Source organism: Solea senegalensis, linkage group LG8 (genome assembly GCF_019176455.1).
Source record: "Solea senegalensis isolate Sse05_10M linkage group LG8, IFAPA_SoseM_1, whole genome shotgun sequence".
In the NCBI taxonomy this organism is placed as follows: Eukaryota; Metazoa; Chordata; class Actinopteri; order Pleuronectiformes; family Soleidae; genus Solea; species Solea senegalensis.
Window position 1 is genome coordinate 15,824,684 of NC_058028.1, and position 27,999 is coordinate 15,852,682.

At 39.9% G+C, this 27,999-nt stretch overlaps 1 protein-coding gene across 2 annotated transcripts in view; it reads right to left on the bottom strand.

Moving 5' to 3' along the window:
- Positions 1-27,999, bottom strand: part of LOC122773195 (cytoplasmic dynein 2 heavy chain 1) — an 89,570-nt gene that overhangs the window by 1,979 nt on the left and 59,592 nt on the right. For both annotated transcript variants that reach the window (XM_044031676.1, XM_044031675.1), the window contains 13 exons: positions 24,579-24,739; positions 23,611-23,736; positions 20,698-20,808; positions 17,569-17,638; positions 17,203-17,288; positions 13,352-13,427; positions 12,679-12,893; positions 11,547-11,651; positions 7,599-7,715; positions 5,655-5,762; positions 4,211-4,312; positions 2,035-2,124; positions 77-186 (listed from right to left, as the gene is read on the bottom strand). In XM_044031676.1, the coding sequence (XP_043887611.1) occupies positions 77-186; positions 2,035-2,124; positions 4,211-4,312; positions 5,655-5,762; positions 7,599-7,715; positions 11,547-11,651; positions 12,679-12,893; positions 13,352-13,427; positions 17,203-17,288; positions 17,569-17,638; positions 20,698-20,808; positions 23,611-23,736; positions 24,579-24,739 (1,477 nt within the window). The remainder of the gene's footprint in view (positions 1-76; positions 187-2,034; positions 2,125-4,210; positions 4,313-5,654; positions 5,763-7,598; positions 7,716-11,546; positions 11,652-12,678; positions 12,894-13,351; positions 13,428-17,202; positions 17,289-17,568; positions 17,639-20,697; positions 20,809-23,610; positions 23,737-24,578; positions 24,740-27,999) is intronic.

Genomic DNA, 27,999 nt, shown 5'->3' on the forward strand with positions numbered 1-27,999 from the left:
AGAGGAGTGCTATTAACGTCAGCTTTTTTGCCCTTACAAAACACACGTACAATAAAGCCACACGTTGCAATGTTACCTGGCAGTTTCCTGTCTCAGGGCGTTGAGAAAGGTGTCAGGGTGGAAGAGCTCAGACAGATCGAGAGTGTCTGACAGAAGAGCTTGTCGGCCTGCACGCTCCACCCAACTCTGTTAGAACAGGCACACAAAGACGCACACACGGGCAAACACATACATTCCTCTTCAGTACGAGTGGTGAAATGTGTCACAAATAGAGCTGCCTCACATTTCTTGAGAGTGTTTGCTAGAAATACTATCTGCCCTCTCACCAGGAACAAATTGTGGCGGGAGTGTGATGAAGGAAAAAAAAAAATTCATTAAGTATTTAAAGAATGAATCCCGAAGAAGGCAGTTATGTTACATTATGGATGACAACAGCCATTTAACACGTCTTTTAAACAACTAAAAATAGTTTGTTTGCAGAAGATCACAAAGCCGATGTTTGCGTTGCCTTTGCCTCCTCGCACTCACATGGATGTGTCGGTGGAATAATCGCGTCTGAGTCGCTGCATGTTTGTAAACAAGAGTAGAAGCGGTTTGCAAACAGAGGCACCGAACACAAAGAAACTCAATAAAATGTGCAGCTGGGTGGAGTATTTAATGCGCCTTCATCCTTTTATCGCCACGTCAACAAAGCTGATAACACTTGAGCCCCCATTACTTCTAATGGAAAACACACACACACTCACGTGAGGGAATGTGTATGCAAACACAAATGTACTGTAACACAAATACACCAGTTCCCTGTCAACAACATGTGCTGTGATCAAATGAACAGACTCCTTCTGAGTCACTGAGAAAAACCACTTGACTGAAAATAAAATCTCGCTCAACAACCAACGTTCTGAGAGTTTTGTTTTCATTGCTATGACACAACTGATTTCATTGCCCACTTTACACCTGTAGCCAAAAGTGTAAATATTGTTTATCTAAGTTATGTGCACGCACAATCGATCTCGTACAAGAGAGGCAAACAAATGCAACCAGACAGAAATTGGTATGTGAGTGAGCGTTTGGGTGTTTCCAAGGTCGTCCTGCACGTCTGCGTGCGCTGCTGTGCTGTTTGCTCGACGTTCAATGGCAGCAGCTCTCGCTGACTCCACCTTTATTAGACTGATTAGCTTACAGGACACACACACACTGCTAACAGAGATATCACTCAGTGCTGATGGGTGGAAACAGACAGTTAAAGGACAGAGCAGCCTCCAGACAGACTTTCTCCATGAGGACAGATGGAGTGCAGGTAAACATGAAGGGAAACAGGAGATAACAGGAAGACAGGCAGATGTGTAGGCAGGCGGGCCGGCTGGCCGGCTGGCCAGCAGGCAGACACCTCCGCACAAATAATCAATTGCATTTAATTCACATAGAAACAGATCATTATTGTGTGTGTATGTGTGCCTGCTGGTCTGCCAGCGGATACTGAGGTAGCAGAACAGTCAGACACAGTCGAAGGCAGAGTGCAGTTTCAGCCGCAACCTTTATTTCCTGGCACCGACCTGTTGCTGGTACTTCCCAGAACCTCATGATTTTATTTATAAACCCTGCTTTTGGGGAAATAATTTCAGTCAAGAGTCATAACGTTGCAGTACTTACTCTGGTCAGCTAAAAGACTTTTGGCAGAGGGCGGATGAACTGCAAACAAGGTCTGCGGCCAATGCGGGACTCCAGCGGACATTTTTAAGATACGGGGTGTAAGGTCATTTTTCAGATAATTTGATACAAAAAAAATAAAAAAATAATCAATTTATATTTATCACAAAGAGACGAAAAAGGATCTCAGTGTGATGTCAATGCATGATGGATTTCGACGGATCCCTCAGTCATTACACTAATGCTGATTACAAAACTCTTTAGGCTTCATCCCAAGGACATTTTTGAGGCTGTTAACAAATGTCTGCTCCAAGTGAGGAAAACCACTTTATTTGATGGAGATGGTAATAGCAGGCCAACGTGTATACCGGCGCCTGAATGTACCTGTATGGCGACTGCCCGTGTTACCACAGCTCTGAGGTACTGCATCGGCTCCTCTGGTCCCTCCCATTTATTCTGCCACTTTGAAGGACACTGAGACAGAAACAGACAGGAACATCAGTTAGTAACAGCCATTTTGATGAAATATGACAAAAGAGAATCTGCAGGAAGTTAGTAAACTATGTCACTTTTGCTGTTGATATTAATTGAGTGGTTTGCTGTGGTCAAGCGGACATGTCTCTGTCTCAGTCACTGAATGCAGCAGTTAAAGTGAGTGTTAGAGTGAGACAGAGAGAGCAGGTGGAAGACCACTGGAGTTGTGCTGAAGATATTCTTCCAGGGAAACTACATTTCCCTGGAATATAGTTTCAATGATCACTACAATATAGACAACAATGTAACTCCTAGCACGTGAACACCCAGGTTACCAAAAGACAGTGGCTGCAGCTATAGGTCAGAAATGTCTAATGTTACTCTTCTCCACTTGTGTCCTGTTCTCTTCTGTTACACCAACTGTCCTCATGTCCTCCTTCACAACACCCATGAGCCTTCTCTGGGCTCTTCCTCTTTTCCTTCTGCCCGGCAGCTCCATCGCCAACATCCAATCACAAACCATCTCAACCTTGCCTCTCTTACTTTATCTCCAAACTGTTCGACCGGAGTTGTCCCTTGAATAGGCTCATTTCTGAACCTGTCCATCCTGGTCGTCCCCAAGGAAGATCTCAGCATCATTAGCTCTGCTACCTCCAGCTCTACTTCCTGTCTTTTAGACAGTGCCACTGTCTCCAAGTCATACATCATAGCAGGTCTCACTACCATCTTGTAGACCTTCTCTTTCACTTTTGCTGCTATCCTTCTGTCACACTTCACCCCCGACACTGGTTTCCACCCACGCCACCCTGTCTGCACTCTCTTCTTCACCTCTCTTGTGCACTGTTCATTGCTTTGGATGGTTAACTCAAGGTATTTACCTCTGCCGCTTGCATTTTCACTGTATCATCTGTCTCACCGTCATTCACACACAGGTAGCTTAACTTTAAAGCTGTAAAAAACATCCCCAACAGAGGAAAAGAAAAATGATACACAGCTTTTTTTAAATTATTATTATCCTTATTATTATTATTATTACTACTGTAGAATGTAACCAGATTCACACACACTTCTTCACAACTTCCTTTAAATGAGGAAGCAAAAAATATCAACTAATCAAATAAAATTGTGGTCCCTTCATTTCACTCCGTCACTGCATGTTCCCTGTCTTCCACATGAAGAGCAAGTGGCTCTGTCATCTCTCTGGCGGGGATGTAAAACTTTGCCAATTTAGAGCCACAAAAGTGATTAGCTTTTAAATTCTGCCAGTGATAAATCTAGTATTTGTCAGGGACTTTGTGGCTTGGCAAATTGTACCCCGGCATCATCATCAAAGATGGCAGCTGCTGCTGCAGCCGTTTCCAAGGTCTCATGGAATTAGTCAGCAAATGATACACTAAGCTTTTTTTGTTTTTTTTAAATATACATTTTGATATATACTGTGATGTAGGTCTGCAGGAATTTTTAATCTCTGGAAGTATCCAGCTATCAGCCTGAACTATCATTTTCTGCATCATAATTAACGATTGTAATTTTTTTAAAGCAAGCCTTGTTAAAACTCTGCAAAGATGCGCCGCCCTGCAAAAAGTGCATTTGCTTGATTATCAAACAAGGCATGGAAATATTGCACTTCCATTGCACACAACACACACACGCGCACACACACACACACACACACACACACACAATATATCAAAGTGGGTTCTTGCAATGATCAAGGAAAGATGCTGCACTCCCAACATAGCATATATTTTTAAAACAGAAATAAAAGCTTATCTGTGTTTCATACTTGGCAGGTACCTATGTCAGCCATAATGCACTGCAAGGTGTCCTCATTCATACAAAGTCAAAACAGATGGACACTTAAAGTACAAATATGGAAACCATAAATGTTTTAATCTCTTTTAGCTGACTTGAGTATCCTTGGTTTACTGTGACCATGAGTACAGCTTTAACACTGTTATAATTTACAATTATATACCTGGTTTCAAGTTTATCACATTAAATTGGACTATAGTTAAGTGCACCGAATATCATTTTTGATTGTTACTGTAAGGAGCAGTTCTTGCATTTGTTGAAATTCTCTTACCTCTTGATTGAGCAGGGCAGTGGCCAGTTTTTGGACGTCCGGAGTGAGCAGTTGTGTCCCTCTGATGACCTTGCTCAGTGCAGCCAGGGATTGGTGGATACTCTGTGAATAATGAATGTCGTAATGAACTATTATTACTACTTATTGCAACAAATGGAAATGCAATTAGACTTGGTGCTGATGGCTCTCCTCTTCAGATGTTTTGGATTAGCATGCTGCTTGGCCAATACAGGGGAACCCCCTACATGAGCAAAGCTCAAGCAAGACAGTGAATACATTTTCAAATTTTGAACCTTTTCGACTCTGATCTAGAAAGGTGGAGAGTAAGGTGATGACAGCAAATCTTTTCCAGCGGCAGCATCGGTGCAGCACGAAATATGATGGAGGAGTGTTATTTACATGGACTGTGATGAACAGCCTTGGTGTTACATAGCTGTCAGTGGAGCATGACTAATAGACTGCGTTCAGTTGGTTGACAGCTGATTACAGCTGGGGGTTATAACTACGATGGTCCGTGTGAACTAACACTGCTTTATTTCATGTGACTCAATGTGGGTTTTTTTTTAATATAAAAAGATCCATATAAAAGTGTTCAGCTCCATATCAGAAATAATCTGCATCCACACTTACACATCTGAAAATGTACAGTATAGCACGTGATCTTTCAGGAGGATTTCTGTTTACGAGACTCAGGACGGGGTGAAAATGAAACTAAAAGTTCAGTGTTAACAGAGCTTTTCCTTCACAGCTAACAGTTCAGTTCTGGCACATGCAGTAAGAACCAATCAGGAAGTGGATGCCCCAAATTAAAATGGAACATTTTCTATGCTCAAAAACAACAGAGTAGTGCAGAAAGCAGACGACATCTGAGCATAATTTTTGTGTTTCTCAATGAATAATGAGTAATGCCGACGTAGCTTATAGCTGTCTGAATAGCCCGAGAGTTAATACTTCTTTCAAAAATCAAATCTATACATCTTACTCCAAAGGAAAAATACGTGGTACAGACATCAACACATAAAGCTGCATTACTGAACTGTTCAGGCCTTTCTTTAATGAGAGAACAGGTGCACCTTTCAGCACCACCTGTGGTGTTAACCGGTTCCCAAAATGTCAGTCAACTGGCTCAAAACACCGGAGGAGGATGAAAATACATCATCTAGCAGTGTGTGAGTCACAGTCTCCTCATGCATCTCCATGAAGCAGCCCACATTCTACCAATCACATTCATATTGCAAGACACAATCTATGGTATTGGATGGCTTTGTGACAAATGGTGGAGAGGAGCAGCAGCAGCAACACCCACAGAGAATCCTGTTATGACAAAATGTCTTCGAGATCATAATAATTATTTTTGAAATGATTATTACCTCAACTCAATCCCTTCATATATACATACAGTATAAGCACATAAAACTCTACCACTAGCTGCTGGCCGACATACCTGGACCAAGCGGACTGCGTTGAATTGCTCCAAGGCAATGAATGATAAAACTGGTGAGGCATGACCTTCTGCTGATGGGGCCACCTTCTGATGGATCAGTGTGGAGCCCTGATGGATCAACAGTGGACAGACAGAGAACGTTGACATATAAATAAACATAATAAAGATACAAAGACATAGAGCTTGACAGGGTAGATGCTGTATATACAGTAGTAGAAAGGCATGGTCGGATATAAATATCATCACAGTTTTTCACATCAGATAATGACATAATAACAAGATAATACTAACAAGATGGACTGCTGCTATCCACCGACTTCAAATTCACAACTCGGTGGATAGCAACTGCGCTAACCACTGAACCACCTTCTGCCTCCATCACTTCATAAAGTGTTGGTTCTTTCAAAATAACACAATTTATCCAAACAGAAAACAGTTCCTTTCTGTCTCCAGAGTCGACAAGGACTTGTGCCACACTTTGTTTGCATTAGTTTACACAAAAAATCTAATGTGAGTAAGTGTATGTGGGTGTTTATGTACCAGAAAACATAAATAAATATGGAGATTTGGTTGTATTCTGTTGCAAATATCACACCCCGTACTTCCTCGCACTCTTTTTGGTTTTTCACACAAATACTTGTTAAGAGGCAGAGGAGAAGAGAGCGAGAGGAATAGTAGGTCTATTGGATAGAAGGGGGGAGACCATGGAAAGTGAGATAAATTAGACAAGAAAGGAAAAAGCGTATTCAGCTCGTCTACAACTCTATTCGGAGATGGCACTTAACAGCCAAACAAACAGTTTGTGTTGCCTTGAGAGTCCCCTCACCACCTAGACTACATTACATTGTATCTACATAAACACAATATACATTCACACAAAACCATGCAACTTCAAAAAATGTGTACAAACACAAAAACCTGCACAAACGGCACAGAATCACTGAATAAGCACACGCATGTGTATGAGCTCCACATTGGGAAAAGCATTTCTGTTCAGAGTCAAACACACTAAGTGAACTCGACGAAAAAGGGAGAGAAAGGTAAAGGGAGGACCATTTGTACAGCATCAGAGTGTGAAGAAGAGGCCGAGGGAGAGAACAGGAATATGGAGGCTAAATTATTTAATGTTGAGGTAGATTTGCCTTTGATTTGGAAGGTGCTGGTCTCCAAGCAACCTCACACAGCACTATTGACTGGCCAGGCAAGCCAAAAGCTGTCATGCACAGAACTAGATTAGACCCTTCTGCTTTCAGGTTAGCTTTCACTACTTTTAATTTAGATTAGTTGCTGCTGCACAGGAAAAATCTAAAACTTGCATGGGATTATTAAGGCTTTGAAACGTGGAAACGCTGTTTTTATAAACAGAAATACTATGGTGCTATGAGTTTGATAACAAAAATGCAACAGTAATACGTCTATTAGAGATTAATATATGATTTACACTATTAGATGCATTTTGCTGTCTCTGTATAGCCAACCTGGCTCCTTATATAAATATTACAGTACATACATATAAACGTATAGTACATACAGAGGCTACAAAAATATGCAATATAGTATCTTATATTCATTATTTCCAATATATTTCCAATTATTGCTACTTTATAATTTATACTCAAAATGCAATATACAATTTAATCATCACTTTGTCTCAACAACATGTAAGAAGACGAAAAAAAAACATTCCCATGGTAATTTACCAAGGGTAAAGATCCGTGCTGCGTGAGAACTAAGGGTTAGAGGCTCAATATGGGTAAATGAAGAACAATAATTAGTTTCTGTCAAATTAAAATAATTTCACACACTGAATGGACCTTAAAATACATATGGAAAGCTTTGCTTTTTGGTTTTCAGAGTCAAAGGTGACATCAAAGAAAGAAAAACAAATAGAAAAAAAATAGTGTGAAAAGTAAGGTTTAAGAAGTCAGACTTGAAATAACTGACCTGATTAAGTTTCTTCCATAAGTTGAGTACGGGGGAAAGTCCACTCGACCAGAGCTCCCTGTCAAACTTTGACCCAGTTGCCACTGAGCGGCTCAGAATACGTAGTTGGGAAATCACCTGGGAATTAGACAAGTATGAACACCAACAAACAATTTAATTAAACAAAAGAATTATACTGAGGTAAAGTTAGGACATGTGTACACAATTATACCAAAATAATAAACCAATGTTTGCAACTTCCAGTACATAAATATAAAGTGGTCAATCTGATGATAAAACCATTCACGATATTTGCAAATAAAGACAATATTTGTGTCATTTGTCCTACTCTTTGAAAGAATGTGTACAATTTGAATACAACAAACTTTTACTAATTTTACCCAAAAGCACCATAATACAATATCATGTACATATCCGGTGGCTACACACTACAATGACAGTCAATGACATCTGGAAATATTACAAGTGAGAAAGGCATGACCCCAAACACATCTCCTAACAGCTTCTCACACAATTAATCAAACTTGTTTCGCCTCAGGCTTCAAGGCCCGGATAGTGCTTTTATCTAGACACAGTGTGAGTGTTTGTGCAGTTGTGTGGCTCTGTATGGAGTGTGTGAGTGTTGTGAGGAAGGCAAAGTGTCTGATAAATGGCTTTCATTTGGTCCAGGAGAACTCTTTACTTACACCTGCTTTATCTTCTCTGCTCAGGAGGGAAGGTGTGAGAGTGTGTGTGAGTGTGTCTGTGTTTGCATGCTCAGAGAGGGATTGGGAGAGAGCAAGAGAGTGTGTGTGTGTGTGTGTGAGAGAGAGAGAGTGAGCGTGAGAGAGAAAGCAAGGAGGGAATGGAAGAGTAAAAACTGATAGCTAATCTAGAACTTCATCTTGACGGCAGTAAAAATGAGAGCAGCTGAGGATGGAGCTTTAAAATATATTGGGGTTCAAAAGGGATTTAAATATATTAAGATTCACCCTTATCTCAGCCACTGACGACTTTTACCATCATACCCAACTGGAAAAAAGAGGGACGAGACAATATGTGCAAGGAAGTCATTTTTAATCATACTGGGAGCAGTCCATTCGGACGAGGCTTTTGCGTTAAAATAGTGTAATCCAGGATTTTAATCAGGGGAATATTTCTCATGGTCACAGTCAAGACAATGTTCAATAAAGACCCCAAGTGAACACAGAAACAGATGCTATTAAACTCAGATATTCAACTGAACATAAAGAATATAATCCACACAAACAAGCATTATCATCATTATTATTCTTATTATTATTATTATTATAACAATAGATTCTAATGTTGGATCATTTACACTAAGCATATGTGTCCACCAAAAAAGGGGAAAAGATGGGGGAGATAGAGAGAGAGAGAATAAGAGAGACAGAGAGAGAGAGAGAGGGGAGTGCATGTACTGACAGCAGGAGGGGCGACAATGACATATGGAGGAGATAGGTGGAAGGACACAAGTGCCCTTGAGGGAGTTGTGTGAATTAAACTAGGTTGGTGGTTTCTGTGATCAGCTGACCACACTGACACTATGAATGGACAATAAGAGCCATATGGGATTACTGTGTGCTTCAACGGTGCTTATTGAGGATAATTAGACAAAAAAACACAAATAACATCAAGAATACCTCAGTTTCTGTGATTTTTTTTTTACTCTATTTCCAATGCACAATGTTGTTATGAAAGCAGTGATTTGTGCTCCTGTTAGTATGTATGTTTGTGCCACTCTCTGAGAATTGTACAAAAGACAAACTCATTTAATTTAACACCAAATAATGATCCTGTTTCTCTTCCATCTTGTCTTTGATTGTGTCTTTTTTCTTATCCTTTGGTTGGATTTTCATTCACAACACATTTGAAATCTGTGATCACATTCAACTGTATGCACTGTCCTGAGCATTGCACTGCTTTTATGTTCTAGGACTTTAGTATGGGGCCACACAGTTGTGGTTAGCACTCTTTGCAGCAAAGAGACCCAGTCAGAACAAGGGCCTTTCTGAATGGAGTTTGCATGTTCTCCCTGTGTGTGTGTGGATTTTCTCCGGGTTTTCCAGTTTTTGGACTCCCATAGTCCAAAAACAAGTAATATGGGTATATTAAATTGAAATTATATTAAATCTAAATTGACCATAGATGTGAGTGTGAGAGTGAATGGTTGTGTGTGGCCCTGTGATGGCCTGGTGAACTCCAGGGTGTACCCTGCCTATCGCCCTATGTCAGCTGAGATTGGCACAGCACCCCGCAACCCTCATGTGGAGGATAAAGCGGTAGCAGACGGATGGATGGACTTTAGTATGAAAAATCAGTGGTGGCAAATGGCTCAAATCTAATTTCTACAGTACGTGGCACATACTATTAAACACTGAAAAAAACAGGTAACCGCTGTTAATGTAGTGGCAGAAGATTGTTGACTGCATCCACAATGTCATCACATGTCACCACCGTGGTGAGAATCTCTGCCATAACCTTTACACCGACATGTCCATCCTCAACCTTTTGGCGAGTCATACAGCTGAACATTGTAATAAAAGGTCCATCCCTGCTGCAGTGTAGATTTTTAAAAAAAAATCAATTTACATTCACAGACCTTACACCAATACGGCATATTGACAAAAATAATAATATAACTTTGATGATGATAAAAGCAGACATGTTCCTCACTGTGATGGACTACCCATCTAAACCCAGTTTCATGTCTGTGCAAGGTGAATTTTATTTCATAGTGAAACAAATTGAAACGGATGTCTTCCTGGTACAATGCTTTAACCTTAAATTGAAGTCCTGACCCTAAAATAAACTGCTTTTATGTCTCCAGAATGAAGGTGACTACCAGCAACATGACTGGGTTTGTGTTCAAAGTAACTCACACACACACATGTTTGCACAGCTGCACAGACACAATTCAAATGTTAGTCCTGCCAGAAAAAAAAAAAGGTAACACATTAAAGTACTCTCTCTTTCTCTAATTTGGACAGACTAAATCACGTTTTATCACTAACCTTAAATAGTTAATGCCTTCCTCTACCCTTAACCTAGTTTCTTTCAACCAAAACTGTTACTTCAGTTTGCTGTATGATAAAAATATGATTAAGTGTTGCAGAACAAATTTGAGACTCGACAACAAAGCCACAGTGCAAATTAACAAAAAATCTAAATATGTTTTTTTTTTTTTATTTATTATCTGATACTGAATAGTATAATATAGTAGAAAACATTATTGCATCTGGCTGATAAAAGAGAATTAACTCATGCATATAGTGAACATGATGCAGATTGGCACTTGAGAGGAAATAGATGTGGACATGTTTTACTGGAGCGTTCGTCTTAAATAAGGAATGAAGAGGGAAAAGGGAATTCAGAAGTAAAAAAAAAAAAAAATCAGACCCACCTGTTCCCTGGTAATTATTTAAAACCAGTCTTACTTTGATGCTGTCACAAAACACACACACATATTAATGCAAACACTGAGTTTATGCAAGGTCTTACTCTGCTAAAGCAAACAACAGTTCTGTTGATGCATTGGCTGTTTGTAGCAAATAAACACAGACAGTAAGCTTTGCACTAAGTATGAAGTCAACTTACTAAATGGCTCACATGACACAGGCTGAGGTAGCCCTATTAGGAATGAGTCTAAACTGCACAGCTGCTATGACGATGCTGTCCCTGAGCCACAAAATCAACTTCAATCTGAAGTCTCTACGCTTTGAAAACATCCGAATAATAGATTCTGATTATACAAGGAATATAGATTATACAATAGCAACTTACATGTACTGGTATGTACAGTAATTTAATCTAATTTGTTCAACGTGTTTGTTTATACGCCTGTGTGTATTGGAGTTAGATAAGAGTTCCTTTCTGTGTATGTTTGCCTGTGTTCATGGGAGGATGTGATGGGTTTTGTGTGTGTTAGTGTGTTAGTGTGTGTTGCACCTGGGAGCTGATGATCCTTTGAGAAGATCTCTCTATGTTGGCGGGCAGACCAAAGAACGCAGGTCTGTCGTCTTCTGGGAGATCCTCGATTACACTGCGGTAATCCTGAGAAGACACACAGACACATGCAGGTCACACACACACACAAACTCACCCACATGAATAAATAGTAATATAAACACAAGAATCAGAATGAGAGGGAGAATATACAGAAGTTTTATTTAGTATTTTTCAAGCAAAACATGCTCCAAACATGCTCATATTTTGCTGTGGGTTGATAATGATGTAGTTATTTTATTTGAAGCATTGTTCTGATGGTTTGATGCTGTTTTAGTAATGAAACCTTCAGTGTACGAAAAGGGATTTTGTCTTGAGCTTAAGGCATCAAACCATAAAAACATCATTCACTACACATGACTGCGTGCAAGAAAAAACATTAGAAATGCATCATTTCTAATAACAATAACAATATTCATATAGCACCAAATTGCTTCGGAAGACGTAAACTGATTTATGCTGCTCACAAAATGATCCGTCAATAGCTTTGCAGTCTGCTAACTTATTCTAAAAGGCCAGAAAAAAAGCGGGCATCTAATAAACAGTTTGGACATATACGGCCACTCATTTGTTTGCGTATATTAAACTGCAAACACAGAATATAAATTATATGTGCAGCCAAACAAATTCTGTGAGGGAAATTACAGCTTTATAAACCAACTTAAAACAAAGCCAACAACACAGACAAATGAAAATCCAATAGTGACTTAACCACAAACCATAAATCTACTCACTTGGAGGACATTGAGTACAACTTCATTGCCTTCATTCAGCCTTTTTAACAGTTTACCTAAGAAGCTAAAAACGTCACCTGGTCATTTTTTTTGTGGGGGTATTTTTAATGACGTTTTGTTGATTCTGCCCAGCACACGGTGGACATGTGTGTCTGTGCATATTTTTTTGCCTTATTAGGATGTGCACATACATAACATCTGAATAAGCAGTTCAGTATTCAAAGAACGTAGTGCTCAGCGAGTTAATACCTTGAACATGTTTGAGAATCCTTTACACAGCACATATGGATTCATGTTATTCAGGTTTGTGTATGACAAACTGCGTCATTCTGACAACCTACCAATATGCTGCATGAATTTGGGAGGCTGATCTGAGATGGAAAGATCCGTGTTCCCCCTCTGCTCTTTCTCTGACCAGCTGAGAGGAGACGTGCCGAGAAGAACTGCTCGAGGTACGAGCGTAAGATGCGGAGGTCGGAGGGATTGTCGATGCGTCCGCCGTAGATGGCGCTCTCCAACAGGCCATGTACAAACTCCCACTGGAAAGATTTACCTCCTTGGAGACAGCGACACAGGTAGACATACATAGCTTGTAACCATGAACTGAACACAAAACAGCGGACATGTACGTACAGTATATACTTTATCTATACGTACACAAGGTGCATGGGCACACATGACAGTTTACTCGAGAAGCTAAATTAACTTAAAGTCAAAAGTGGTGACAGTGGCCAAACCATTTTTGGGTTGGGGGTGGGGGTGTTCTTGACCACTATTTCAAGCACAATTAGGAAGAAACTCAAATATTACATCTTTTTTTCCACATATAGGCCAATTTTAAATAATTATTACTGTACGATAATTGAATGGTTCCAGTTCTGGGCCCCTCCATCTAACATGGTCCCCCTCCCATTGGTGTGCATGCACATAACACTGTGATGTCAATGCTTTTTCATGTCCTGTGTTGTGCTGACACAACAGAACGGCACATTGATCAGTCACCTGCTCTCTTACCTTCAAAAAGCCTGTCGATGATTTCAAATCCAGCACGGAGGTCTGACAACGAGAACTCATAGAACTTAGTCCAACCCTGGATAAAGCAGATAGGAGTGAAAATGAATAATACATTCTTTTTTTACATATATTTATTTGTTTCACTGCTATTTATATCACAGAGGATTCAAGATATTAATGTGTTACTTACTTACTTAGTTTGTAAGAGACAGCCACAGACCATAGAAAGCAAGAATATATTGAATTGCCACCAAGGAGTGACTCCACTGGTTGCAAAAATAACTCTGTTTGAATAGAAGTCAATGGGGAAATTACTCCTCACTTCATTTACAACCTCACTAACCATTTCCCCGAAGAGTTAATCGTCTCATTCAACAGTCTTAGGTCCTTTTCATTACAACATGATGTTAGTTTTGTAATTTCTGTTTCCATTTGGAGGAAAAGAGATGATAAAGCACGGCACATATGAGTAGACACCAGTGTGACTGACAGCTGTATTATCCAGTAGGAGCCTGGAGCCTTAACATGGCGCCGGTCAAATGACAAATCTCAAGGCTTCAAAATTGGATTTCAGATTCTTATAGGTGACATCATGATCGGTTGCCACTTAGGGACAATTGAGTGGGAAAGTTCAGAAATGATGTGCTTGAGTGTCTGGGGCACGTTATATTTGATTAATGTGTTAATAGGTGTATCCTTGCTGTGGACAGCTCTCCATCAGCCAATTCACAACTGGCATTAGAATGTGTCTCCACTTCATCAGTGACTGACTGCCAAATAAACCTCCTTAGCCTCGTCCATAGAAGTGGAATTCAGGGTCATTTCACACACACACACGCACACACGCACACGTGCACACACACACATAGCTGTAGCATTGTTAGCACAGGAGGCAAATCGTCAGTCTCATAATCTGGCTCAGGCTGTGAGTTTGACCCTCACATGGGGCACTGCTTGGCCCTTGTATTTCTACAATACTCAGCAGTCTTACTCTAAAAGTTGTGAGTTCAAGCCTCACATGGGGCATTGGTTGCGTGACGACATGAAAATTAGAAACAAACGCAATGGTTGTATTCAAATGTCATTGTCACTGGAATGTGTTCAGTGTGATCCAGTCTCATTTTCCTGGCTTGATATGTACATAAAAGAACAACATTTGCCAAATGAACTGTATTTTGTGATGTTCTTGGTCTTTGCTTCCTTAACAATGTGAGCCCCCTTGGAGGGTATCAGACAAACACAGCCTCGTTAGTGCAGTGGGCAGCGCCTCAGTCTCATAATCTGAAGGTCATGAGAAGGTCAAGCTCACTAAGGGCAACTGTTTTATGTAGATAAATGACCTAATGACTAGGGGGAAAAAAGCCACCACTCTTGATTACCCTTTAAAGAGCTATATAATCGTCCTGTTTTGCTTATCTTGTTCATTTGCACTTTAGCTTTAAAAATTAGGATTTATGTGTATCACATGTTAAACAAAATTTGAAAAGACGTAGGAAGCTTATTTCCCGTGTGTTTAGATACCATAACCAACAGTGTTGGGTTAGTTACATTAAAAATATATTACTATTCTGAAGTAGGGGGAAAGCATTACATGGTTTTGAAAATGATTTACAAATATAAATCTATCTAATAGGCATGATAGACACTGGATTTAATTTATTTTTAAAGCTCTTACTGGTACCATCCTATATTAACTCTTTAATATCTTTTAATGCAAGTCTCCATCATACAGTACACGTTCAAAGGACTGGCTCACACTGCAGGTTCCCTCTGTTAACAATGAATTTGGAAAAATTAAGAAAAGTTTTTCTTACTGTGCACCTGCAACCTGGAACACTCTGCAAAACCATCTGAAACTTACCACACTTTTATCATTAGGACAATTTAAATCCATAAATGCATCTTATTTTACTTCCAACTGCTCCTGCTTTTTGGAGCAGTTGGATTGTCTTCTTGGGCAACCAACACTTTTTTTCTCGAACAACTATACATAAGAGAGTGATTAAGGCAGGAGTATTGGAATCAAGCCTGTTGTGGAAGTTGTGGAAGTTTAATAATAAAAACAGATTTTTGTCACTTTTGATCATTCGGATTTGCTTTAGTATTTTTCAAAAGTGTTTTTTGTGTTTTGCCTTATCCTCAAATGTCTTTTGTTTTGTCTCAGCTATATTATAAATGAGGTTGCTCCTCAATATATTTCCGAGTTTGAATAAAGGTTATAAATAAATAAATAAATAAATCTGAAAGGTACAAAGCGCACATGCATTCAACCCCCATTTATTGTGAGAGCCCTGAGAACAGAACTTTGTGGACAGTTCACATCCATCACACATCCATTTTTACCTGAAGGCCTCTCCAGAGAGAACTATGATCAGATCCTACTTCCTCACTCTGAATTTTAACCCACACATCATTTCTTTTTGCAGAGAACAAAAAGTTACTCTTCATTTAGTAGTATTTTATCTATGAAAGAGTAGGAGGTCAGATGTCCAGTGGGGGCTGGACAGGTGGCAATAGAAATGTCCAGATACTGGAGTAAGCAGAGTGTAGTGAGAGGAGAAACAGACAAAGACAGAGCCCAAAGAGACTTACAAGACATGGGCATGCTGCATGTTCGATTATGTGTACAGTATTGTCTTCTTTTCTCGAAACAACTATACATAAGAGAGTGATTAAGGCGGGAGTATTGGAATCAAGCCTGAGGATAGACCGATGAAGGAGAAGAAATAACTGTGCAGAAGTTGTGGAAGTTTAATAATAAAAACATGTTCTTTGCTACAGACTTCCCTTGTGTTTTGGTTTACTTGGAGTGCTCTGTTTGTGTGCCGGAGAGCAGACGGCTGGTGCAACTGCCTGTTTTATAATGTGTCGCCATCTTAGTATTAGAATATTTAGATTTTTGGTTTGCCTAAAATTTAGCAAAACAGCATAAATAAACAAAAGCCTGGAAAGAAATGTATTTACAACACTTAAAAGTTAATTGTGTTCAAGTGTATAGTAGTAGTAGCAGTAGTTGTAGTAAGAGTAGTGATATTTATGCACACTAATGGACTAATGTACTAACTTTAGTAGTGTGTACTAAAGTTAGTAGTAGTACCAGTAGTAGGAATATAAACTCAAGTTAAAGTTACTATAGGAACACAATGATAAAATAAAATAAAACTTTTACTATATGCTTTGAGGGGTTAAATTACAACTGAGTAACAGATTGTTCTCCTGAGAACAATTTGTTCTCTAAATATGGAAGATTTCCAATGGCCGTAGCTGTAAACTGAGCAAATATTAACAACTGAGGCAGTTACATGAAGACAAACATATCATGTGGCTGTTATTCACCACACAATATCAAGGCAGCAGACCACTCTCACTTTAGATATATAGTCAAGATGCAGAGTGCACACATTCTCTGTGAAGTGGTTTGTCAGTTTGACAAAAATATTGATTAAAAATATAATCTATGAGATCCATTTGTCTACATCATGTATCGGTGATGACATTAAACACATTTTTCACTTGAGATGAATTCCTTAATGCAACTGCAGTTTTTGGGTTCAATTAGTCAAAAAAACTCCAATCCAGGTATAATTTCTCAATTTCTTCATGACTTATATATTTTGTGGTAATGCACAGTTTCCCTGGGTTTCATCTGAAAAATAAATAGTCTGGATCTCTCTTTAGGATTACACATTTATTTGGAGGTGTTGTGAGACAAAAATAAAAATAATAGTATGTCTCCTTTTTAAATGATCTTCACAGTGTATGACATCATGTGTATTTCCCATTCATCCACCATTTGAAAATGTAGCCACAAGACAGCGAGGGAACTGATCTTATGTGCTTGTGTATTTTACCTGTGGTATGTAGTTGCGTCTCTCTTGGCAAACAGCGTGGAACCAGGCCAGACAGAACAGAGACTGAGCTCTCGCCAAGACACCTCCTTAACACAAACAAGCAACACCATGTCACAGCCCAACCAGTTACAAGAACAAATCCTTATTATCACTGGGTCTTTATTCTTTATGTATAAAGATAGGGAGGAATTACTCATTGTTATTATTATTATTCATCAGAATCATTCAGAATAAAACAGAACAGAAAAGACAGAAACTACACCCAGCATGGTGTATTCTGTGATCATTATCAGTCATTTACGAGAAGAGAAGAGAAGAGAAGAGAAGAGAAGAGAAGAGAAGAGAAGAGAAGAGAAGAGAACCAACCTTTGCTGATCTGCTCAGGAGTCCATGACTCATATGTCCTCAGCAGATTCTTCTTCAACCCAGGAGGAGCCTGGAGACAGAAAAATAGAGAGATTTTGGACAGGAAATGGACAACGTAAATAAGGAAAAATGAAAGTTTAAATACTGAAGTTTAAAATATTAGTTTAAACTCCAAGGTTTAAGCACTATAGTGTCATAAAAGCACAGCCATATTTTAAAGCACAGGAGGAAAAAGTTTCCAAAGTAGAATATCTTGTTTACTATAGTGTACAGGCACTATAACCAACAAAGTAACCACAACGTACAATGATTTGAAGCTCAGTTGATGCAGTGAGTTCCCTCTATCTGAACCAATGCAGCAAGTCTGTTATCTGAATGTAAATATATTACGCACTGAGAATGCATGTTAGAATGCATAATGTTAAAAATAAAAGGGAAGTAATAATGGACACAGAAGCTGCTACAGACGATAAACAAGTAAAAAAGACATAAATGTGTCTACAGCGGGCAAAATCAAATCAACCTCACAAACAGCAGTTACACTGGAGGCCAGCTGTAAGAGCTTGGAACTGTTTATTTTCTGTTTTTGTTGTGTTTACTAGATTAGGGCGCCACACGAGGCTGCATTATTGTGAGACTGGAAGACTGAATTGTGAGAAGTAGGAAGCATAATTTCCTGAGGTGGCTAGGAGTGTTTCCCAAATCCCCCCCTTTATCAAATATGTGTGCCTGGGTGAGGCCAGAGAGACGGCGAGAAAACAATTCAGAAAGTGTGTCAAGTTGATTCTTTTTCAGTCTGCTTTGTGTTCTGCGTTCAACCCCCAGCGTGGAGGACCAGAAAACATTGGACCACATGTGAAATTTGAAAATTCTCACAGAAGTGAATGTTAGGAAGAAAGATGCTGAAGTGTTCTCTGCATGTAATTAACAGAATGAAATTCTATTAATTAACTGTTCAGTCAGTGTTGGACACCTAATATTAATAACCACAATCAAGGGCCACAGCCCATGATAGAGAATGCTTTTATTTCAATTTCAAATGGTGCATGTGTTTATAAATACTGTCATGTATGTTGTACTGTAGTTGGTCCACACGAGTCAGTGCATACATACTGCCTAAGTTTAACTGATTCAGATTCAGTACAACTGATTCATCTGTTAACAATATGTTATTTCCATGATAGAAACAGTGAGCGCACACTGAGATGAGTTCACACAATATCAGCTTGGCTGAACATTTGGTATCTCCATCTGGAGGTTTTAACTGTACATTGAAAAAGTACTCAGATTTTCACCACATATGTTATCAGCCTTAGTGAATTTCATGTATTTGCAAGAAGTATATTTATTATTTTACATTGTTAGAACTGCAGCAAAACCCCCATGACTTTGTTTTCACTGATAATACTGCAATTATCTATTTTCTTCTTGACGTTACTACATTCTGGTTCTGTGTATCTTCATTGGAGATAATTCAATATTCACCCTATGAAAAAGGCTGAGCGGCTACACTCGTATTCTAATAATTCAGTTATTTCCTTAAGGGAACTCTTTTATTTTTGTAAAGTGGGTTGTAGGACATGTAAAGTGGAGGATATGTCTTCTTGTGTGTGTGTGTGCGCATGTCTGTAGTAGGCTGTGAGGACACATTTTGATTCAAACCTGTCTTTGTGAGGACATTTTGTCCTTGTGAGGGTTAGAACTGGTTTTAGGTTAGGTTTGGGTTAGGGATTTTGCTGTGATAGCTCAGGTAAAGTAAGGGAATGGGGAACACATTATATCTATGAGTGACCTCATTAAGAATGCTGTGTGTTGGGGGTGGGGAAAAATATTCTATCACAGTGCCTTGATATCAGTGAATATGTGATCAGGATGTGTGTGTATACTTATAATGTATATCAGTAAGTTAGTCCATGATAGTATGCGTGTCAGACAGCCAGATAGAGAACAGAGAGGGGCTGTTTGTGCAGCATGGTTGGCTGCTGAAGTAGTAGTAGTAACCCCGCAAGCACATCTCCCCTCAGAAACACGCTGAGCTCTAAAGCACACATCACTAACTCACAAGCCGCAGGCCTCTCTACCTGCTTAAGCCCATATGTGATAGCACTGCATATGCTAAAAAAAACCTGAGTCGGTGCATGTGTGCGCAAAGCAGTGTCACATATGGCCTAATCCACATGGAAACAGAACTAATTATCTTTGAGATGGGTTTGAGTGTCCTAATGACTCTACAGGCTAAGATGTCTGGGGCATTCAGCCCCTTGTAGGGTCTCCCAGAGGAAATTGGTCCTCGGTGCATGGCCAGTTTGAAGGACCCCAACAATGAGTTATGACCAGTGTGGCCTGCCATGAAGAGCCAGGCCTGGGGAATTGGCCCGTCGGTGAGTACCTTTGCCCATGGGCCTGAAGCGGAGACATGGTTCTGTGCTCCAGTGGACTCCCCACCCCCAGGAAGAACCGTGCAGTTCGGCAAACCTTGATGTTGCTCAGTTCAAAATGAATGAGAAGCATTTCACTTGATGCTTCCACAACTAAAGAGTGAATTTGCCCTTTAGCTCAACCCTACCTAATACTAAATTAAAGGCGACATCGAATGCTTGTATCACACATATATGTTAGTTATGGAGGTCTACTTACATATATTAACTTGTTTTCATGGTTAAAAACCTACTAGTCGCTGCAAGCGAGCCGATCAAAATATCTCCTCACTGACGCTCTCGTCAGCCGCACTGTTTCAGACCAAAATCACACCCCCAGAACGTGGACTGAGTTGTGATTGGCCAGACAACGAGAGCTTTCCCACTGTCCTGTGATTGGCCAGGTACCTGGAAGTGACGTAATAGATAGGCCAGCTCTTAGTTACAACGAGAGTAGTTCTTCTTTTTCTCCTGCAGCCCAGGAGGCGCTACGGTGGTGAGAGGAGTGGTGAGGAAGTGCCATCAAATTAAGGAAGTGCCGATCTGCTTCGCAGAGCCCAGGAAAACAATAAAACCAGCAGTGGCTGAACTGTTGTTCTGAAACTTTAGGGTTTCATAAACTAGGTAATGATTAATTTAAATGTTATCTATGGTAGAAGTAGTGTTTGTTGTATCTGTGGGTGTGTGATGGTGACTGTGTGTGTTGGAGTACCTCATAGGTGAGCTTGAGACTGGACTGCAGCAGTATAGAGGGAAACCTGGGGTGAACCTCTGCTGTCAGCCAGAGACGGAAACCCGCTTTAGGTTGCAGAACATTTAACTCCTGAGTGACAGAGACAATGCACACATCAAACTTATAAGACATAGCTTAGAGATCATAAATGTCAAATGAACACAAGTGTCAATTATGAGTTCAAACAATTAGACAAGACTTGATCATTTGCAGAAACATATTGTCCAACCACTGTGTCATGCAGGTTAATTTGTCTTCTTCACTCTAGGGATGGATGGATTATATATCTGGGTAAAACCACAAAGACAAAGATTCCAGTCAGCTGGTTTAGATTCAGACTCAGAGCCTTGCTGGTCTGGGGTAAAAGTACTTACCACAAAGTTCACTCAAGTGCATACATTCTTCATTTTGAGAGTAAATTCTTTATACAGCATTTTTTCATACCCCAACAATGCACTTATATGACTTATATCCAGTTATGAATGTATGGGCAAAATATTTGATGCCAGAGGGAGGAGGTGGGTTGTTTCTTTCTTTTGAGAAGAAGATCATGGAAGCATACATGATATCACAGTAAATCAAACAACAGAAGAAGCAAACATCTTTCAAAAGAAAAAAATCATCTGTATCTTATTTGTCGTCAACCAGATTTCTACTGGAACAAAAAAACAGTACGGCAGGAGGATCCAAGGCAGATATTACTAAAGAGAGGATGACACAAAGAAGAAGAGGGAGGCTTCCAAACGAGGAAGGAAGGGCACTGATTTAATTTACTGTCAGTTGTTTGTTAGCTTACATCTATATTGCTCCCACACATTTGTATCTGCCCTACAAATCCTGATACAACTCTGTCATAGTGTTTGGTTCAGGTATATCCCATAAGATTTGATTCTGTAAGATCTGCAACAAAACTCTGCATTACCTATTTTCCTCATCATGAAATGAATAGAGAAAGAGATTCTGATTGACAGATAAAATAGATAGTACTCTAGGTAGATGAATAGAGTAAGAGAAAAAAGAGCGTCAGAAAACACTACAAGTGGAAGAATATGAGTGGACAGGGATGAGAGGAGAGCTGCACTGCCAACTTCAATTATCAACACTTTCCACTCGGTCTCATTACCCTGCCTTGTCTTCTTTCTGACCGACCAACTGGGTTAGTGGTAGGAGGGAGTGACTGGGTAGACAGATGGCAAAATGAAAATGGAAAAGGAAGAAAGCCTGTTTAACACAGGCAGATCCTAAAACATGTTCCTCTCTTGGTAGAATTTCCACTTGCTTGCCGAGGCTCAACTCATCTTTTATCTGCTTCCCTCCTTTCACATCTATAGTTCCTTGAGTCTGTCTTTCCTATGCTCCATGCTGCCCCCAATCCCCTTATTGTATCAGTTTTTCATTTCAAGCTTGACTGCCGGGACCTCAGCCTCGGTCGCTGGGCAAAGAGCTAGAAAAAAAAAACAGAAGGAGAAAAAGGATCGAACAGACAGAAAAGGTATTTTAGTTAAACTACATGAAGGCGGACTGGAGGAAGGGAAATTGAGGAGAAAATTGCTAGTATACAAAGGTGAAAACAAATTAAAAAACAAACAATTAATGGGTGGAGGTATGGAGAGAGGTTCGGTGAGGAGAGTGCAATAGAGACGGATAAGAGTAGGAGAGGACAGCTGTATTAATCCATCGTTAAAGTCACACTGGGAGCACAGACAACTCTGGACAGGAGGGAACTCTGGGCGACCTCAGGATACACACGTACAAATACACAGCAACAAAAACACACAGACACCGTAACTCACACACAAAGCTGAGGGCGCATGCACACATGCGCACACAGAGGCCAATCACTGCCAACAGCTGTGCCTCCCAGTGACATATGACCTGCTACAGTTACAGAGCACTAAACAGAACTGCAGGAAAAACACCTGCACACAAATAAAACCATGATGAAGGCTCTCAGAATGAGCAGTTTTGGGAGGAAGGAGAGGTACAACTATATACACCCATGCATGATATATGCAGGTTTGTCCAGACAGACAGACAAACAAATATCCAGAAAGCCAAATAATAACACATGATTCAAAGCCCCAAAAAGTCAAAGCAGTGTCCTGTGTGTGAAACATCATTGTGCTACACAATATAGATAAACACTGACAAGCAGAGTGAAACTAGAAATTGCTTGCATACTTTAAAGGTACCCTGTGGAGTTTTGGACTTGTGAAATACCATGAAACTTTTATGCTTGTCGTTCACACATGTGGACACAAACACTGTCCTGACAGTACTGTCACAAGACTTCTCTGAGAAATAGGTGGTGCTAATGTACAGCGACATGCAGCAATGCCTCAGCAAAGTCCATCAGTTAGAAAAGCTGTGCTGCCAACGCACAATACCGGAAACCTTTTTCAAGGAGAGTAAAGGTTCCTGCAGACCATTCTTGTGTGTCTTTCTACCAGGGAAGATTAGGCAAATTAGTGTTGATGATATGTGAATGACCCACGGCCACAACAAGCTGTCTGACATCCTGCAGAGATTCTAGGACCCAGAAACAACATTTGTGTTCACACATGTACCGTGTGAGCTTGTGTGAGAACGTAGCAGGGGAAAACTCTGGGGGAATCTACAGCAAGTAAATATGGAAAGTACCCTGCTTCCTGCATTCTCAAGCCAGGCGCCATTCCCTCACCTGGATCCCCCAGAGACTCTCCTGTTGTTGTGAATGCCTGTCACTCAAACAATGTTCCACTGATTGCATGATATGTGAATAGAAAACTCCAGACCAAAATCTGCAGACATTACCTGGAGGTGAAAACAACTTCACACAGACACATATAAAGTCCTTCCTACAGTATAAGGCTTCTCCCAGCATTCAAAGACTTACACACATAAAGCACCTACTTTTTCCAGGAGTGGAAGCCATGCAGTGACGAGGTGAAGATTTTTCAGGCAGAGCCAGTCTCCGCTTCGGGAACATTCGCGTAACATTGCTAAGGCCACATCAGCCTGCCCCTGACCCATAGAGATCTAGAGAGACCAAGGGAGACATAAGTGGGACTTTGAACAATGTGATTGTACATGAAAGTGAAAGTTTTCAGAAGTTAGTAGTAAGTAATCTCATTCAGTAATCTAATTCATATCTTTTCTTGGTGGAGGAAATACCTGAAGAGTGAGATTCCCAATGTGAATTTCCCGCAGGTCAGGAACTCAAAATGTATCTGAATTAACTTACTTATATTATTATATACAGTACTGCAGTAAAAACGGCTGTCTGTGAACTGCTATAATAATAATAATAATGATGATAATAATAATGATGATAATATAATTTTTTCAATTATAATAATAAAATACATATTACCTACAGTATACGGACAAAGGTATCGGGCTTTGGGCTCTGCCCCTTATTTCCAATGAAGGGCAATCTCAATGCTTCAGCATACCAAGACATTTTAAGCAACGCTATGCTTTCAACTTGTTGTGGAAGGTCATTTTCTTTTCCAACATGACTGTGCCCCAGTTCACAAAGCAAGGACTATAAAGACATGGTTTGACAAGTTTGGTGTGGAAGAACTTGACTGGCCTGCACAGAGCCCAGACCTTGACCCCATCGAGAACCTTTTGGACTGGAACAGAGATTGAGCGAGCAAGGCCTTCTTGTCCAACATCAGTGTCTGACCTCACAAATGCTCTACAGAATGAATGCATAAATTCCAAGAGAAACACTTCAAAATCTTTGGGAAAATCACACATCACATCACATCACCACATTTTATGTGGAAGACAGCGTTTGCTGCAAATCTGCTCTTGGTAATCGTTAGGGGGAAAAAAAAATACCCTCACTATCACTTTATCCTCTTAGTTTCTACCTCATGATAGTTGTCTCTGCCAGTGGTTTCTGCAGCTAGTTCCGCAAGCTCCTGGGACGGGTCTGCCCCTGGAGAGATAATGATCAACACTGGCTCCCATTCTAATGTCTCTTTGTAGAGACGCCGCAGGTTCAGTGGAGGGGGGGAGAGCTCCTTCATTCCTGCAGGGAAGACGAAACAGGAAAGTATGAAAGATAGTACTAAAATGTACAAAAAGTAGTTTCATATGACAATCTTATACTCTACTCCAAAGTAAATTACTGCACAGAGAGGGTACAACAGAAAAGAATGACAGCAAACAATGAAATGGGGTACAAGCAAGTAAGTAGCAGCAGCAGCAAGGGACACGATGGAGACTCATGGTCACCAAATCAACTGGAAAAAGACGAAAAAAAGAGGGCACGGGCAGGGATGTGTATGGGGATGCTAAGGAGAAAGGTGGAGGGGGGGATCTAGAAACAGGAGGGAGAGCATAAATGAGGCAATGATGGAAAGAGGGAGTAAGAGGAAGACACTGAGAGAAACAGAGTGAGAGAGATTAGGAGGATAATGCATTGTGCACACTGAGTATTAAGTATACACACAAGCAGCAGAAAAGTACCTTGTCAGCCCCATGGTGTTGAAATGTCAAGCTTTTTTTGAAAATGTGTCTGTGTGCGAGCATCTGCATGTATGTGTGTGTGTGTTGTCTCACTGAGCATAAGTCTCTAATCCTGCTGTAATATACTGAATCACATGACACATATGAGTTACTAGTGACACACAAGCAGAGCTACAACCACACAGTGGTTCAGAGATTGTTGATGTAATTCATAATTAGTGGATTTATCTTTCAGACTCGCATACATATACACACACACTTGCACACAAACATAAACGTGCTGTCTTTTCTTGTAGAAACAACTGACCCAGTCTGAATATACTTTGGGTGTCTGCTGCCAAATGCAATTTGCTGCACTGAAGTACACTACATACACGCACATGCACACAAGGTCTTGGAAGACAACATCTCACAGCGACCTTTTGCTGCATCACCATGGCAACATTAAAAAAAATAAAAAATACAGTCATCTGACCACATGGCTTGTGATGTCTGACTGGGAAAAAAAAAGCACAAATGAATACCCAACTACCTTGCATCGAGCAGGTAATCAGTATTCATGCTGCAGACAGCAACACCTGTCTGTGAATAGCAAAGTTCACCTTGGGTTTTATGACACACAATCAGGGCAAAGATGAACCCAGAAAAACAGAGTGCTACAGTCTGCATGTGGTTCACACACAGTTCAGGTGTGGAAGCCACAAATGGCCAAGAATTAAAGAGTAGACACTTCACTACACACCGCAGCTGACATTAGACACATTTAACTTTCACCATTAATACCTATTTTATTGTTTTATTTAAAAAAAAAAATCACTGCAATGGAAAAGGTAATTACTGAGATATGGAGAGAGGGAGGACTTTTTTAATGCATAAAAGTTAAATGAACAAGCAAGTATGTGAATGTGTGTGTGTGTGTGTGTTCACTCAGGCATGTCTGCGTGCATGAGCAATGCCTGTGCCTGGACTGGGAGGATTGAGCGAGATTAGTTGTAAGAGGATTACAGACCCTGCCTCATTAGCATACTGATTCACCACCACAAACACATAAACACAAAATATTACTCTCCTGCCTTTAAAAAAAAAAAATCTCCATCTCTCACTCTTTCATTTACACACACAGACACACTCCTACGCACCTCATGCACTTGTACACACACTCCACCTTCACTGGTGGGTTCACTTTGTGGTCAGTGAGCGTGATATCTCTCATTTATCATGATATAGACAGTAACTCTGTGTTTTAGTAGCACTGTCCACAGACGATTAAAAGGCGAGATAAAGATGTGACAATTCATATATATATATAGGTATATATATATACATATATATATACACACATATATATATATATATATATATATATATATATACACACATATACACGTATAGTAATAAACTTTCAACCAGTTTAACTCATATAGCATGTACATGTCGTGCTCAAACATGTCTTGAAATAACCTGGTGTAATTGTCCATTTTCACAACACATATTTGTTAATATGAAATAGTAGGACAAACACAGGTTTTACCAGTAACAATAATAAGGGTTCCACTCCAGAGAGCCAGGGTTGTGCTGTCGTTCAATTGTCATGGTAGGTCACACTAAATTCTTGACACGTTAACCTGCAGAAGTTGTTTTCCCCCCCTAGACATTGTTATATTAAAAGTGTATACATGTTTCCTATATATTCTAGATTTATACATTTTATGGTCATTATACTACTCTAATGGTGGACTTTTTACTCGATCACTTTCTACATTTGACAAAGGCTTACACGGCCTTGTTGGTACAGTAGGCAGCTGTGTCAGTGTCATAATCTGAAGGTTGTGAGTTTAAACCACACATAGCACATCTTCTTTTTAGATGATGAATTACTGAGAGGCAAAAAAGATAATGGTGGAATAAAAACACACACACCTTCAAAGACTAAAAATAGACATTTATAAATACAGCTACAGTTCTCATATTCAATGAGCCGGCATCATTATTAGCACTCTTTAGCAGCTGCTCAACAGCTGACACTGAGTTTCAGTCAATAGAGCTTCTGCTATAAGCAGGAAGCGAGGCAGTCAGAATACTGTAGCTCACAAAAGTGTTTTTCTCTCCATGCCCATATCTCCCCCCACTTTCATCTCTTTTTGCAACGACTTATTTTCAGCTGGTTCTCTACTGAGTGTCCAATTTAAAGCGTTTATGAAACTACTTCAGAGTTGAGTAGAAATATGACACAAACATTCAGCTAATAATTATCCAAAAAAAAAGTGTGATTTTGAGAAAATAACTTCAGCTACAGTCAAATTATATATAGTGAGAATGTCAGTAACACAGCAAGGAAATAAAAACAAGGCCTTCAGTGATGCCAAACACTAAGGAATCTTACATTACTTGGTTTGTTTCCTAAGAATTGTCCAACAGTGTATACAGTGTGCTTTATGATACTGTGCTGCAAGTAACCAGGCAGACACTGAGTGTGTTGGGATGACGAGCTCAAGAAACGAGAAGATGGATGGACACAAGCCAAGCAATCAGCCCTTACTGACATTTTGAAGGGGCAATGTACTAGTGCATCGACAGTTGATTATAGCTTTTATGTGGGCAGTTTGGTTTGGCTTGGTCATGGATTTAGCAGTGGGTCATTTTTTTGCAAAGCATTTTATGTTGGTTACACTGCAGATTGTAAGGGTATTTTGGTGCACACAAACTGAGCAGTAGATAATTGTCATTGAATTAACAGATGACATTGTTGTTGTTGTTTTCAGAATGAGAACCCGCACATAGACTTGTTGGCACAGTAGGCAAAGCATCAGTCTCATAACC